Source organism: Planococcus citri, chromosome 3 (assembly GCF_950023065.1).
Source record: "Planococcus citri chromosome 3, ihPlaCitr1.1, whole genome shotgun sequence".
Taxonomy (NCBI): Eukaryota; Metazoa; Arthropoda; class Insecta; order Hemiptera; family Pseudococcidae; genus Planococcus; species Planococcus citri.
In genome coordinates, this window is record NC_088679.1 from 42,687,868 (window position 1) to 42,705,635 (window position 17,768).

A 17,768-nucleotide genomic window follows, 5' to 3' on the forward strand; every position below is an offset into this window, starting at 1 on the left:
TAATTAGCTACTAGACTAAGTAATTGACATTCAGTTATTAAAAAAATCAGTTTCATCCCACACGCTCACGCAGAAATAATGTAGAAGCTACTAGTTTATAAATTAGGCAACATTAATTCAACTTGAATGGCTTTTTTTTGTTTTTGAGTAATTTTTTTCTAATTTTATTTTTCAAGAAAATCACAATGAAAGTAGGTATCTACCTATATTGTATCAAGTTGGAATGACTTTTTTGTTCAAGATAGGTACCTACACATGTTTGAAAAATTCTTACCTTAAATCAAACTAGTGTTTCGATATGAACCTCGTAATATGGAAATTTCCAAACTTTCTTCGAAACACAATTCCTTTATTTATTCTACGAATAGACCGCATTCACATACACGTGTTTTAGTCAGTATAGGTACATTGACATACCTACAAAGAAAGTTGGTTAGAGGGTACATTTTATTTAAGTGTCAGCTGCCAAATTCAGATGCTGAATACAACTTAGTTATGGTCTCTGGAGATCACTATTATTTACCTATTTAAAATAAGTAAGATTTGTATTTTTTTTTTATTTCAATTTTTCCAAACGATGCCATAAGTAGGTAAAGCATATCGTATGGAAAACTTGAAAAAATACATAATATGAAAAGTATTGCTGAAGAGTACACGGAAAGAACCAGACAATGTCAATTTTTTGAACTTTTGTGTTACGGCGTTTTAAAATACCTACCTATCAAAATGCTCTAATTTTGTAGTGAATTTGAATTTTATAAAAGTAATGACTGGAAATATATCACACAACATCCCACACAAACACAACTCGAGGCATAATATAAAAAAATGATGAGATAGGTACGCAACTTACGAGTCGAAAAGTCACTCTTTTCGTGAAAAAAATCAAGCAAAAAACCGAAAAATTAGTATTTTGCAACAACTTGAATTCGATGAAAATGTATTATCATGATGACATAATGAAAAATTCTCGCATTCTAAATACTTGGCAATGTTGACATTTCATTCCATTTGCCTCAGATTTGGTCTCGGTTCATTTCTCTTCCCTCCTCTATTTTTTAAAGAACATTTTTACTACAAAAAATCAAAGTTTTTTCAAAATCCAAATGGACTACATTTTTTTATTCCTCAGTGTGAATTTGATTTGACAAGGAAACTCATTTTTGAAAATTTTTGACTTGTCTGATTCTTTCCGTGTGGTCTTCAGCTATTTGATTATTCACAAGAGAACCTTATTTACAACTATCATCATCGAGTCGTATAACCGCTCGAGGTGGTATCGCACAACTGTAGCCAACGCCAATTGAGCAGAAATTTAGCTCAGTGAAAGAGCATGTCACCCAGATCTCAGAACCAAATTTTCAGCTACCGAACTTGATTTTTCGATTTTTGGCGAATTTTTGAAAATTACTAAAATTTAGATTTTCATCTCTATGTTTGCTCTTTTTGTAGAAAATTGAACACGCTAATTTGACCATTCCTAAAAATTCGCTAAAAATCGGAAAATCAACTTCGGCAGCTGAAAATTTTATTCTGATATCTGAATGGCATGGCATGTCGATCGGAGTCTACGAGTTGTAGACTTGTAGAGCTTTTCTAGTCAGGAAAAAAAAAATTAAAATTCTGAAAAAATTATTATGAAATAGTCTAAATTTCCTGAAAGTTGAATAAAATTGCAATGAAAAACTTTCCAAACAGGTAAAAATAATTTTTCTTAGTCAAGGTAAGTATTGCAAAACATATCAGGCTAAAACTAGTGGAATTGTATTTGATTAAAATAATATTATAGGTACCTACCAAAAAATTAGATCTAAAAAATGTTTAGACGTCATTTTCAAAATTAGTTTGTCGCAAAAAAAAAAATCGAAACGTCTCCCCTATAATCTTCAAATGTTTGAAAATTATCTCTCTAGCTTTTGTATACCTATCAAAAAAGTTGTATTTTTATCTCAAAAACTCAAATTCTAAGTTTTCAAATTGTAAAATTAATTACATATCTACTTACCGATGATTCAAATGTTCTATTTATTATTCTTAAAACTCCTATAACCAGTCTTCAGATATAGCTTTCAAAGCATGAAAATCATGATGCCAGCTCTCTCATCTTTCTCAAGTGTCAAAATAGAAATTATGGTGTTTACTTTTTGGGGGACCATTCGGCCATAACAGAAATGAAACGTGTAAAAAAGTTCTCAAACGAAATCGAAGGATCCGACTTCTCAACGACAACGACGCCTACAACGTATCAAAGTATGCAACAAAATTCGTGCAGAATAATGTGTTGAATAAGTTGCATAAACGGTTTGCCGTAAATACGTTAATTTTAATTTCGTCTTTCTTTTAAAGTATGGCTCTAGGCACATCTTTTTTTTCGTCCAGAAAAGTTGGTCTGTAAAATTTAATCATTTTTTGGACATTTTCGTTCAAAAAATTGAACTCCATTCGAACTACTAGATCTGATTTTTGTTGTGTAGTTCATACGTGCGTAGTTGGCCAATTATTTACATAGGTACATACTCTTAATTAGTTTTGAACAAGACTGTTAGGAAGATTCGACTACAACAAAGTAAAAAAAAAAAAACAAACAAATAAATGAATGAATACCTGCAATCTGCATACAAAAATGTGTAAAAATTTGTTCTTAAAGAAAATCTTTAGAACCATTGGATGTAAGTAGGTACGTACAACCTACGCTACGTAGCCATTAAAAATTCTCGACGACATAATACTTTTAATTGTGATTGAATATGAAAACGTGATACGAAAGAAGAAAATTCTTACAATCTTATTACGCAGGTATCAAAGTAAGTAAACGAATGCCAACATAAGCAAGAAAGATGGTGAAGAATAAAAGTTTATCTAAAACGACCTTGAACGTAAGGGATGCAAGATAGGTAGGTACGTATTTTATTGATTTATCTTTCAGAATGGAATGGTACATAAACCCTGACATTCAGCGTCGCGCCTCCCATCAGTTGAACGCGTCCGTTACACAAAAACTACCATTCGTTTATTAGGTGATATTTTTACGCGTCCTTGGCCGTTTACAAAACGAATGATGAAGCCATCATTTAAAAATGCTGTACGTTGGAAAAAAGAGTCATTCGATTAACATTTATTCATAAATCAGGTCAGCGTAAATGTTACCACATATATGAATGATGTACCCAAACAACAAACCATCTTATCTTTGAGTAAGAATCCAACAGTATAAGTAATAAGGTGTATTTATGAACAAGAATTCAGTTTATCATCATGCACTGGGTGGTTCTAGGATTTCGTGGTCAAATTTACGTCTTAGAAACCGTTCTAGTGCTTCTTTGACGTCAATTTGTTGGAAACTGTTCCTTTCAATGATACCTATTGTTACACCAGCCACTAAAACGATTGAACATAGAAGAATAATGTAACTTAGGTATTTCACGTGCCTGCCCCATAAAGCATTCTTTTCGGAAAATTCTTCGTGTATAATGATTTTGAATTCGGTAACCAATTTTTCATCCAAAAAACAAGTATAATTGCCACTTTCTTTGACACTGGCGCCTTTGATGAATAAAATGGCGAATTCGTTCACGCTTACCTATAATTTAGAAATAATTCGATTAGCGCAGTGTTGTTATTTGCAAACGCGTTTGCGGGTATTGAGCATTCGGTCAAAATGGCCGCCAGCCCTTTTTCTTTCTTTTCATATTTTTTTTTCTTTATTTCTTTCTTTCTGAATGATTGAATGAATGAACGCTTATTTGTTAGCATTTATAGCAGGCACTGCCAATGGCAGGCAATTGTAAACGGAAGGTTGAACATTTTAGTTTTTATTTTTGTAATGATAAATGAAATTAGATACGAATCGAAGTTGATGTGCGAATTGAATTGTTTACAAATTAGTTGTACATTTCGTGATTCAAAATGTACTTACTCATCTTTGCCCAGAAAGACACATCCGAGATGAAAAAGCTCAATTTGAAATGATATAAAATTTTTAAAAAATCCAAATCAGGTAAACGAGGTACCTATACAGTTATTGGGATTCATTAAGTACCTACCTAATTACCGTTGAAAAATTACATAATATATGACCTTGCCATTCTATGTAAATCATGATTACCTCACTAGACCTCAAATATGTTTTTTAAAAAATAAAAATACTTACTATAGATACCTGGAGAAAGAATGCTAGCGGTCGTTTTTTCCAATTGCTCAATTAATATGTACCTATATCTAAAGAAATGATGAATCATACAAACCACATCATCTGTATCGTACACATTGGAAGACAGTTTACTACCATCCCGCACCCAATGACAATTTTTTCTGATCGAATAATCCGGACAACTCAACTGTAAAGTGCCCCCAACCGGCACATATTGAAGTCTGAATTTCTTATGTGCGATAATTCCAGGTATTTCTACACCAGGACAGTATCCGATACATTTAATAATTCTGCCAAAATCTGGAACTTGTTTTATCTTTTGAGCGAGTTGAGGGAATATTTTACTAAACGACCATGTCGCCCTGCAGTCTACAGATAGGGCGTGTTTGTAAATTTCACATTGGTGTTTGCAAGGTGTAGGTGTACGAGGTTCTAAATGGCAATGTCCAATACGTTTTTTTTCTTTTTTGCAAGCGTCACATGGTGACCAATCGTCGAAACGCAAGTTTACACTTAAGGTTATTCTAGTTTCCTCGTAGAATTCGTGTAGCTCGGCGTTATTTTGGTAGTCGCTGGGAAAAAAAGCATAACCCAAGAATGAATGATCAATTTAATGTTTACCAAACTTGTGTAAGGTACCTACCTATGAATTGACAACGAAAAAATTTCTCAAAGATCAGGTCTGCCTGAATCAGGATCCAGAGTCACGTATATTTACCTACGTATCTATTCAGGTACTTTGTTTGAGGACTACCTACCTTATTACAGCCTAATTTTGATATTTTCCTGACCTTCGAGGTAATTTTAGTGCAAAAAAGTTGCTTAGGTGCATGATAGAATATTTTTATAAAACTTAAGAGTTTTTTTTAAGCTAAAAAAATAAAAATGAAAATTATTCAATTTTTTAAAAAAATAATCAAACGAAAGAAAATCGGATAGGTAGGTAGCTACTACATACATAAAAGAAAATGAACAATTAAAAGAAGAAATATACGTAGGTAGTATGTATACTTCAACATGAATACACAATAATACCCTACACCTACCAACTAAAAATGATTTTTTTTTTAAATTGGAGAACAAAGAAGATTTAAAATTACGATTTCACGTAGCCTATGTAATAAAATAAATATATACCTGGTAGGTATTTATTATTCTGAAACCAAATGAAAAAAAATGAAGATGAAAAAAATCATAAAAATTCAAGAAAATTCACATACAAAACTTGGAAAAAAATCCTTAAAATGTCAGTAAACGATTAAAAACATTCTGAAGAAGTAACAAAAAATAATAGATTCATCAAACAAAAAAAAAACATTGAAAAGTATTATTTAGATTGAAAAAAAATTCACAAATAATTAGCCAATTAAGTAATTCTGAATAATACTTCTGTATCAGAAAATTTACTCGATCGAATGGCTCCAAAAATTATAGGTGCTGAATTTCATTTTCACCTTACTTATCTAAATTTTGGCTTTCTAGGTCATTTTGTAAAATTTTGATTTTTTCCCACTTTTGATGCAGATTTGAATTTTTAAAATTTCGCCAAAAATCTCAAAAGGAATTTAAGCAGCTGAAATTTTGACTGGTGGTGTATTTTGGGGTTCTCTATCGACTCTTTTTTGTCCGTTCCAAAAATGTTTGTGCTGGTTAGAATATTTCTTTTGTCAGGAGACTTGGTTTTCGCATAATATAAGTAGGCATGGATGAATCCAGAGTCGTCTGGTTAAATTCAACTATAGATAGTATGTACTTGAGGAGATGAACAAAAAACGTTATTATGATAAGTTGCCTATCTTGTAAAATAAAGGGTCCACGTGCTCCGCAAAATCGGAAATTTATAATTATAAATTTTGAAAAATTTATCAAAAATAAGAAAATGTTTGAATCATTTAAATGATGCCCCTAACTCATAGTACTCCAGTGGACAAAAAAAAATGTTATTATGGCCAATTGCCTATCTTCAAAATTGAAGGGGCAAACCTGATTCAAAATTTCCAAATTTCGAGTGCCCTAAATTTGAGTTTTGAGATTGTGCTTGCCCCTTCAATTTTGAAGATAGGCAATCGGTCATGATAACATTTTTTGTTCATCCACTCAAGTACTATGGGTTAGTGACATCATTCAAACGATTCAAACATTTTCTTATTTTAGAAGACTTTTTCAAAATAGGTAAATTTTAGTTTAAAAATGGGGTAATTTCTTCAATTTGCAGACAGTAAGAAAATGTTCGTATCATTTGAATGAAGTCACTAACCCATAGTACTCGAGTGGACGAACAAAAAATGTTAATATGACCAATTGCCTATCTTCAAAATTGAAGGGGCAAGCACACTTTCAAAACTCAAATTTAGGGCACTCGAAATTTGGAAATTTTGAATCAGGTTTGTCCCTTCAATTTTGAAGATAGGCAATTGGTCATAATAACATTTTTTGTTCGTCCACTCGAGTACTATGGGTTAGTGGCATCATTTGAATGATTCAAACATTTTCTTATTTTTGATGAATTTTTCGAAATAGGTAAATTTCCGATTTTGCGGAGCACGTGGCCCCTTCATTTTACAAGATAGACAACTTATCATAATAACGTTTTTTGTTCGTCTCCTCGAGTACTATCTGTTGAATTTAACGAGACGACTCCGGATTCATCCTATGTACATAATTAAAAAACATACAAACATCATCATTATAAAAGATTACTTCCAGTATCAAAAATGTGAAGCAGAGTTGAGCTGTTTTCATACACCAATATATTATCCAAAAAGTGCCTGTAAGTATAGGCTTACAGACAGACTGGGAAAAATTTCAATTATCTACGCTCAAGATTCACAATAATACCCTTATTTTTCTCAAAGCTTTGAGTCTCCTTCCTTTATAGCTATAGCTGTAGTAGCAAAATGGTGAAAAAGAACTAGGTATTGTTAATCATAATGAACTCTCGATGTCACTTACTCGAGATATTTTTCAATAGGCTTCAGGTGTTTCTCTATGTATCCTTTATCATCTTTGGGACCACCAAAAATGATGGTTGAGTCAACCACGACGTCGATCAAGTAATAAAAATTAGTATTCCGGTTGACGTTAACTACCTCTGTGCAATAGTATACTCCACTATCATTTTCACTAAATTTTTCAATAGTTAATTCGTAATTGTCTTGCGAAATTCTCCAAACCATATTGCTCAATTCGATTATTTCATCTCTCATAAATCTGTCTCTCTTGAACCAATTTTTGATTGCTCCAGTGCTGTGCCTAATATATGTAACCAATCAGCTTGTATATTTTCACATCGAAAAAAAAATCGAAAGTTTAAGTAAAAAATCTCGTTACTTTTGACAACAAGGTATTTTCACGTCGATTCCTTTTTTTACGAATGTGGAATTAAAATCTGGTACTTGACTGATTCCTCTCAATGGCTCCTTGAATGGGCAATATAGATATTTTTCTTCACAAAATACAACTTTGAATAAATTATTAAAAATTAAAATGAAACACAACTCGATGGGAAACTTCACCATGACTTGAATTTCATGTGGACAAATTTACATAACAAAACGTAGAGGCACTTTTAAAACCATCTATTGATTTAAAACGAGTGATAAGTACCTATACGTATAACCTTTGTATAGGTACCAATTTTTTTTATTTTTTTAATACCTACCGATAAACCCATAATTGAAAATTACCAAACCATTCACTAAAATTAAAGCGAATCGTAGACGAGAGTATTGAAATTTCAGAAAATATTTATCAAAAGACGTTGCGGTAAAATTACATCGTATCATATAAAAAGATATCCATTAATAACGTCAGAGGATACCTGTTTGAATGATTAAAAAGACGGTTGATAAAAATAGATAGCTACGACGCTTTTTCGAATTTAAGAAGTCGTATATTTACGCCGCGTATTATACAATTTATTTTACAGTTGGGGTGGTATCCTTTGAAGTTGTAAGATTACGAAAGGCTTCTGTGTGGAAATAAAATTTAAATTCTAATATAACAACGGGTACAACAAAACTAGGTCACGCCGAAGAATTGGTTGAAAAGGTTTCAAGCACTAATCTGCGCGTTAACTACGCAGCTCACTGCGAGATGGGAAGCATAATATTGGAAATTCATCGAGTAATGAATAACGACGATGCTTGTACAAAATTTCCGTTTCAATAAAGCCGAGCCGCATTGGGTTAAGGGCAATATTGACGTCATTGAGGTGGTTTGCAATGGCAGCAGAGAACAGAGATGCTGAGAAGTTTGCTACCATGGCGACGTACAACGCAAAAATACCTGCTCTTTTTTTATCTGCTCTTAAATAGATTTAAAACCTGACGTCAAACGTTTTACTTACTTACTCTTCTTATTTTAATGTCAAGGATTAGTTTTTTTGCGCTTTCAAAATAATACCTAGTAGGTAAGTACCTAGATTACCTAACTACCTACCTATACCTACCTAGGTACCTTGTGTAGCTACTCGTATGGGTAAATTTACACTTCGAATAATTTTCACCCTTTGCTGACTCGTGAGAGATTTTCTAAATTGGGTTACTGGGTTAAATTGTGGCCGTGAAAGATACTCAGCTATACGGGGTAGTTCGTAGAATATAATTCCTACATATTCAACTTTATTCCACTGTAAACGTCATAGGGATGTATTTACATGTGGTTTGGTCATTGAAAATATACATATACCATACTCGCATTTCCTGAATGGGTAAGTGGATAAGTAGGTACCTATGTTAAAAATGCCTAAACAAAAGTACTTTTGGCAAATGCAAATAAATGAAATAACGATCTGTTTTTTTTTTTTTTTTTAAATAGGTAATGTGAGACGCAATATTATGTATTTCATAACGACCCAAATAAAAAAAAATTGAGAAATTTGCAACTTTTTTCCAGAATTGTCTGAAAAACGTAATTCTTTAAATCATAAAAACAAGAAGAAAAGAAAACGAGCCAAAACTAAAAGACTCCGCTTTTTATGAGATCTGTGAATTGAAAACAAAGCTCTCCAACTTAATTAAAAATATCACTCATTCCTCAAATTGTGCACATGTTTTTGGAACATTGGTTTAATTTGGATAATTTTTTTTTTACTCAACTTAAATCAAGATGATAATGTATCACGAAATAATGAAATCAGGTATCAATTTTTTTCTACCGTTCATTCAAAACATCAACGAAAAATCATGAATGAAACTAGAGCACAGGTATTCTAAGGTACCTAATTTCAGAGCTGCGCAAACGTAAGTACTAAGTAGGTACGAGCTAAATTGACATAATATTTTCTCAATTTTTTTTTATCAGTTGGTTTGGTCGAGGTTTTCTCAAGCAAAGAGTAAATGCCGCCTAAGACATCAGGGGGAAATGCTAAAAGAGGTAATTTTTTTCAACGAGTGTTCTATGATACTCCAGGGATTTGATATTTCATTGAAAGTTTAAGTGAAAAAAGAATGATTGCTCGAACAACATTTTTATGAAAGGTTACGTCAAAAACACAAGACAGGTTTTAATATTTACCAACTCGAAACGTGTGGGAAGTTTTCTTTTTATGAACACTCTCGACTATTCTCTTTTTTGAGGGGAATTTTCACAAAATTGACAGAATTGTATTCGGGAACCAACCAATCTTAAGAATGAAAATATCCTTGAGAAAAATTTCAGATGAGAATGAATTAAATTTCGTTTAATTTTTATAAAGGTTTTTGAAGGGTGAGTAAATAATTGAAAATTCGAATTGGCTATACTGTCATCAGAGTACAAAACAGTCGAGATAGAATCCGCCAATTATATACATTAAGTTTCCCTCATTGGAAAATCTAGGGGTGATCATACGTAACAAACGAAAAGGGAACAAAATTTATGTATTACAGCTCGATCTATCTATTGTTGTCAATAAAAACTCATTAACGAAAGCTAAAATTAATATTTGAGTTTTTTTGTTGAAAAAAAATATTGACTTTTGAGCACTAACCGCTTTTTATCAAACTGCCCTCCAGTTACACTAAAAAAACTAAACCTCATTAGAATATTGTTAAGTTCCTGGGAATTCGCATTGATAGATCACCAACTTGGAAAGATCACATTAGGATCAAACTCAACGATCTAAATATCAAATTCAAAAAAATGCATTTGATATCAGTATAAAAATCTTACTTTTCAAAGCCCCTTCCTCCAGGAGGGTGTTAGGGTTGCAACGATTGGCTCCAAAATCATATTTTACCGCCACAAATACGAGGCTGCAAACATTTTTGAAAAAAATTGATTTTGGCCTATTTAAACAAATTTCTACATCAACAACTTGTTGAAAAAAAAATTACAAAATGGAGGGAAATGGTTTTTATTATATAAACAAAAAAAGGAAAAAAAACATAAGAGGTAACGATAAAATAAGTAAGCTAATAAATATTACAATAACAAATCATATTTGAATGTAAAGAATAAAACGAATAGAAAAATTGCAAGATAAAATTATTACTATTCTAGGTATAGTTTGATCATCGAATTTTACAAAATAAATTTAAAAGAATGATAGTCAAAATGAATCAAATATTTTAAAAATTAAAACACAAATTGTTCTAAAAGCCGTATCGCAGGCAGTTCGGGGTAGAGAGGTAAATATATATTTTTTTCTTTTCTTTTTTAAAATATTTTTAAACCGCCTCGATACGTTTAGCAAAAATGAGCAAGATTTTTTTCTTCGTCTTTCAAAATTTCAGTATATTTAGCAAATTTTTTAAGTAAAAAGTAATACTTAGTTCGGTTTGCATTAATTTACATATACACCAAGAACGAACACCGTGATAATTAGGAGCAAACCTCACATAAATTACATCTACGTTGCATTGATATCAAGAGTAATCAAACCAAGGAGCTAATCGAGATGAGCGATTTTACGATTCGGTTTTTCATCATCAAATCAACTTCATAAAATCCGCTCGATATATATCTATTCAATTTGCTAAATATGCGTAGAGGTATTTAAAATACTTAATAAAATCGAGAATAATTTAAAAACTATAAAGCGAAAGAGAAAAACGACTACGAAATTTCATCTCACGCACAGATGTTAATCACATTTTAAACAATATATCACAACTTAGCAATAAAATTAAAAATACTATTGCACTTAGTAATATTAATTTCAATTGAATTGAAAAAAAAACAACTACCGGGCGATTCGATTCGTTCGACGAATATTTCGCTTGATTTGCTCTTCTAAAGCAAAAGCATCATGAGGTAAATCGAAATATCGATAATAAGTATTCATTTAGTATTATTTTTTTCAGTGATATGTACGAAAGGGAAGATAAATGTCGTGCATTTTAGAAACGAGTAAAATTTATACCTATCCCACATGATGGGGGGGAGTAAAATTTCGGCAGCGAATAAAATATTCAAAAAACAAAAACAAAATCGAATACTACATCAACACTATATAAAGTAATATACGTAAATAAGAAAATAAATAACAACGCGGGGCAAGATTTTGGAGAGAGAAAAAAAGTACATTACATCAGGAGGTAGGTAAAACATTATGTACTAAGATTATACAACTAGCCAACCGTAGGTATTGATGCTAAAATTAACGTAAAATAGAGATTAATGTATAAAACAACGTATTAATTTCAGTCTCTATTTTACTTAATAGGTAAATAGTATAATTTTATCATCGGCACAACTGTAGAATTTCACCTGTTAAACTTCTTAGTACTGACAACCCATTTTTAAATAAAATATATAGGTAGGTAATAACAGTCGTTAAAAACAGTATTAAACTGTTCGCGGCTGCGAAGCTTACACATGGCATGAGATGGTTTTAAAATTTCACTATCTCGAATATAGGTAATTGGTAAAGAAATGGAATAAAATTACCCATATCGATAGAAAGTGCATTGGTATACAATTCTTCGCATAAATATTAAGTACACATCGATGAATTTTGGACAAATTAGGAGAACCAATTTAGAAATTCTAACATACTTCGGAACGCGCAACTAATCAAATATTCGCTATAAAATTACTCTATTTTAAAAATAGAAAATTCTTAAAGTTTAACATTCCACTTTAGTAGATGTAATACTGCAAATTGAGCAATAAAGCTACAACATAGTAAGATAGAAAGAGACAAAAAGAGAAATATAAAGAGAAAAAAACTACAACCTAATAGGTACCGTTTCTTTTACATTATAGGCAAAAACGCTTTTCGAAATAAGTTTTAAAATTCATGATGATAGTGGAAAAGTTATCCTTTGTAGCTTTATTCTTGAAAAGAAACAAACAAAGGTAATTGAAAAAAAATCTAAATAGTAAGCAATTTTCATATGCCCAAAATGAAAAATTCTAAACGTTGATATCGTTGAATTCGTAAAATCGTGTACTATCGTCGAAAAAAATCGATATAGATAACAATAACTCTCGAAATTATTGGTAAAAAATTAAAATACACGAGGTGATTGTCATAGTTAAAAATGTTTACTAATCAATTGTGAATATATTTATCATTTGTTTTTATTTATTTATCACATGACGAACGAATCGTATACTTACGTCTTTTTTAAAATAAAATATCATTTAGATTTTTTTTTTTTGAAATCATCTATATTACTTCACACCTGCTCGAGAAAATCAAAACTACCTACTGAACAAATCCTCAGAGTACGTTACACAAATAACTTGTTTAAAATACGATTTTATAACGTATGTTTTTTTTAATCATTTTGAAACAACTCTTTCCCAAGATATTGATAAAATTTTCTACTTTGGCAATTCGTTCGTGAAAATGCTACAAAGGAGATCAAAGAAGACTACACGCGTAGAAAAATCTATACGAACTCCAAACGTTTTAGTTAGTTAGGCCGATTTAGAAAGTTAAAAAAAATCCACACCGTTCGCGATTATTTTTTACATTCTGTTAACGTTGCTTTTCTTCATTTCGCGAACATATGTGGCGATAAAAAAAAGTAAAATAATCAGAAAAGGATGAAAAAGTGATGATGGATTTTCGTTCATGAAAAAAAAGAAAGAAAAAAAAGAAGAAAACTGTTAAAAAATCTAGATAAATTAGAAAAAAATGATCTTAAAATAACGAAGAATAAGAAATACATAACATTAAACAGAAGAGATCTTACTAGAGGGTAATCTTCATTCGACACGTACACATACAACCGCACACAAACATACATAAAGGTAGAAAAATATAGCACACAATCGAATAATAGAAATGGAAACGTTACAGTCGAAGAAAAAAAGGGGCTAATGTGTTAGGCGATTAATAAATCTTACTGTTGGACATTATAGCTTCGTTCAGTCAAGCGTTATTTTCACCAACAATGAAGAAAGATATTTTGATAAAGAGATACAAGATGACCTGTTGACAAAAACTGTTTTAAGTAAATGGATAAACATAGTCTATAGAACAAAATATACAATTGTTTTTTTTGTTTTTTTTTTTTTACCTTCTGTAAAATCATTACACGTGTTGGATGAACTCCGGGTTCAGATACGAAAATCCCATAAATTCGGTTTGGTCTAAATTCATCATGAATAGCTTGTCGGTAGGCGTTAAATCGATCTTTTCCGATGTAAATTGCTTATCAAAGTTACTAACGTCTTTCCGATGTTTCTGAAAAATAAAAGTACAAAATTCTTAGTAAAATACAAGGCACATCAACGTAGTTGATCGATAAGCAAAATAAATTGAAGAATCAGTATAAATGATAGAAAAATTTTTTAGCTCATTTTTTTCATTTATTAGATTAAAATTTTTTAAACATTATTGAACAAAATTTCAATTAAAAATAATTTTTTCAACTCAATTTTTTATTAATGCTATTTTTTCCAAAAAAATCGTGATTTTTTTTATTTTTCATTCATTTTCTTCAGAGTTCCGCTATTAAATTTGTTCCCAGTACAACCAGCTCTGAGAAATGAGCCTCATGACAGAATGTGACAGTTTTGCAGTAAATGTATGAAAATTACAAGATTCCCGCCTTCACCTCTGAAGTATTAAGACGAAAATGACCATAGTTGCAATGGAATCAATCCATGTTGATTAAGTTGCATAAGCGGTTTGCCGTAAATAATACATTATTGATAATCATTTCATTTTTATCTTCGTTTGCCGGTATTTTTTCGACTAGAAAAGATGCTCCGTGATATTTTATTTATGTATTTTTTGAACATTCTGTTTAGAAACGTTGGATCGAAAAATAAATCGAACGCCTATCCAAACTCCGCGCCGCCATCAAATTAATAATATTCAATACCTATGCCACTTTATTTTAATTTTTTAAAATTTTGTATGATAACTGAGAGGCTTTCTGGATTTTGGGACAATGCTTCGAATCCATTATCTTGTTTTGTGCTTCTTAGGCTTATCAACACCTCATTTCGAAAATTAGCTGGTTTAAAGTAGAGTAAAAAATGGCCTCAAAATATAAATTTTTGAATTATAGTTTTCATTTAATTCGAAAATTTAATTTTGAGTTTTACAAATACTAATTTGTTGATTTTGACCTTATACCTAAATCCTACATACGTTGGATTGGGTAGAAAATGAGCAAAATTGAAGAATCCGTTCTTTTTTTTGGTTCAAGTAAATATTGAATAGGTCAGGATCCATCTGCAGGACACTAAATTGAGCATTCTCTCTTTAAAAAAAATTCACTCTCAAAATATGAGAATATTTTTCAGACTTGTGATAAGTAATTCATGATAAAAAAATTTTAAACAATAAATTAGAGAGAAATAACATAGTAATTTTAACGAGTTTTCAGTGAAAAATGCAAGACGTTTGACCGAAATGTTGGACTTGATGAGCATTTCATCGTCATTTCATCGATTTTTAGCGTTTAGTTTGTAAAATGCAGAACTGATTTATCATTTGTAGGACCTAATGGAAATTTCGTTGAAAGAAAAAAAAACACCTCAGCTTTTTATACCTGGATTTGTGAGAGTAAAGCACAAAAAATGCAGTTGAGAAAGTATCAAAGCAGCTGAGATGTTTTTTTTTTATTTTAATGGAAAAATAAATGACATAAACAAAATAAACATCACTTCACAAGGAGGTACGAGAAATACGAAGTGGAAATATGTATTCCGTAAAGTTATTCACATCATAAAGTCGTTTAAAGACAGTTAAAATGATATGTAGGTATATTCTATACATCATCATAAAGAAAAAGATCTACCTATAATTCAATTCAAATCACTCCTAGGTATGAAAAACTTTTCACCAAGCCACATTACGTTGTCATAAAAGCGGAATAATAGATAATATTTTTTTCTTTCTTCGAGTCTACTCGTATTTTGAAAATGTTATTATGAAAAACAGACTAAACTAGGTACGTAAGGTAAGGTACTCGAACAGGGCATTTTTACTTTGACAAAAGAAAAGATATTTCAGCTAAAAAAAAAAATCCCCACTCGTAATTTCCAATATCAACGCTCCGCCGAAAATTAACTTGGACATGAGAAATACATACAAAGTTTACAGGGTGGTGTTAGCTTTCAATTTCATCGAAATTCGAAAATAATCAACTCAACTTCAGACGAATTCGGTTTAGAAAATAATTAAAATGAAACCATTGGTTCGCGTTTCTATGTGGAATTTGCTTTTTCTTCTGAACTTTTTTCACTTTAACGCAAGATTAGAAGATGATCAAAACATTCTTTCGGTCAATATGCGATAACGAGAATCTCTCATCTTTTAAATACCTCGAATTCTTTTAGCTTTTTTCTCGACGACGCGAGAAAATCGTGCAGGTGTAAGTTAAACCCTTTTATCTTTAGTTTGCAACGTTAGGTACTTGAGGCATATAAGACCATCATTGAAAGCTACCCACTCGCAAAATGCTTGTATCAAAGTGAACAAAATTTAGTTTCTTGAATACTCATTGTAGAAAATGTTTCAACTTACAATTTTTGGCTTAAATGGTGGCTGAACTTCTCTATTTTCGATTTTATCCCAATCGATTCTTCTGAAGAAAGCATGCCCTCTAATATCTTCTTCTCCTCGGGGACCGCTTCCTAATCTTTTGTTCGGATTTTTCATTAAAAACTAAACGAAAAAATAGGCATCGTTATTACGAACGAGTAAAAGTAGCATGTCTAGTTTAAGATTTACTTAGATTCATTTCGACTTACGCCTTTACAAATTTCTTTCGCTTCTTTGGATAAACTTTTTGGGTAACTAACACTGTGATCGGTAATGGCGGCGAAGAGTTCTTCTTCATCTTCGCCATCAAAGGGAGGCTGGCCGACTAACATTTCGTAAAGTAGTACGCCATAGGCCCACCAATCCACCGATTTACCATAAGGTTGATATAATATAATCTATTAAAAAAAAGTAATAATTGGAACTCGTAAATACCATTATCAATAATTACCTGATTATTATAAATTATGAATTGCATAAACTAATAATTTACCTCGGGGGCTATGTAATCTGGCGTGCCACAAAACGTTTTGGTAGTTTTGTCGCCACTGATACCTTCTTTACACATACCAAAATCGGCTATTTTGATATGACCATCTTGATCTAGCATAACGTTATCTAATTTTAAATCACGGTATAGGATTCCATTGGCATGTAAATAAAATAAACCGATGGCTATTTCGGCAGAGTAAAATCTACATGGAAAAATAGAAATTTTATTTTAAAATACAAATAAATAAATAAAGTACTGATTTTGAATTTTTTTTATACTTACACAGCGACGGGTTCTTTGAATTTTCCAAATTGTTGTATTTGAAACATCAAATCACCGCCATTAACAAATTCCATCACGAAATACAACCGATCCTAAGGTCAAAAAATAAATCCGTCTTAATGTCATATTCGTATATTATCGGCACGTAAATTTCGACCCTTTTTTCGCTAGACGTATTATCTTCAAGTTTTTCAACTCTATTTTCACTGATTCAAATGCATATTTTTATGGTATTCGCCAAGAGCTTGGAAATTCATAAATCCACTAGAGGCTCATCCAGAACCAGAACAACTTGAAGCCAATACCAATCAATTAAGGAAATTTCAGCTTTTTACCTCGATTTGATCAGAATTTTATTTTTGCACAAGAAAAGGACTAAAGCCTAAATTCTCAAAAAATTTGTCAAAATTTTAAAAATAAAATTCATCACTTTAGAATTAGAAGCAGTGTACAATTTTTTCTACTGTTTAAATAATCAATTTTTTTAAATTTGGTGTTTCTTATTTTTAATTTTTTTTTCATTGTTACAATTGATATTAGAAGGTGGAAAATAAATAAATAACTCTTACATAAAATGATATCGATCAAATTTTTTAAAAAAATTTACTGATTATTTCTATCCTAATTTGGAAAAAAAACAGGACACGATTTTTTCCAAAATATTGACGAAAAAGGGAGCAGTTAAACATTGATTTGAAGAGTTCAAATTTTTGGATTTCTTAGAAGATATTTTACAACAAATTCTTTACTTATTACCCTCATTATTAAAAAAATAAAAAAAATAAAAATCAACTCAACATGTTTTACAAATTTCTAAGTATCAACACGAGTGTCGTAATTTATGTAGTTTTTTAATGACTTTTATTCCACTTTTTCCCCTCTCACACTCTCATAAAAATGCATAAACA

At 31.0% G+C, this 17,768-nt stretch overlaps 1 protein-coding gene across 4 annotated transcripts in view; it reads right to left on the reverse strand.

Annotated features, from left to right (window-relative positions):
• Positions 1-10,471: 10,471 nt before the first annotated feature.
• Pkc53E (Protein C kinase 53E) overlaps positions 10,472-17,768 on the reverse strand; it is a 104,869-nt gene continuing 97,572 nt past the window's right edge. For all 4 annotated transcript variants that reach the window (XM_065356992.1, XM_065356990.1, XM_065356991.1 and 1 more), the window contains 6 exons: positions 16,861-16,952; positions 16,579-16,780; positions 16,295-16,483; positions 16,068-16,208; positions 13,606-13,772; positions 10,472-13,517 (listed from right to left, as the gene is read on the reverse strand). In XM_065356992.1, coding sequence (XP_065213064.1) covers positions 13,620-13,772; positions 16,068-16,208; positions 16,295-16,483; positions 16,579-16,780; positions 16,861-16,952 — 777 coding nt within the window. In that variant the 3' untranslated portion in view covers positions 10,472-13,517; positions 13,606-13,619. The remainder of the gene's footprint in view (positions 13,518-13,605; positions 13,773-16,067; positions 16,209-16,294; positions 16,484-16,578; positions 16,781-16,860; positions 16,953-17,768) is intronic.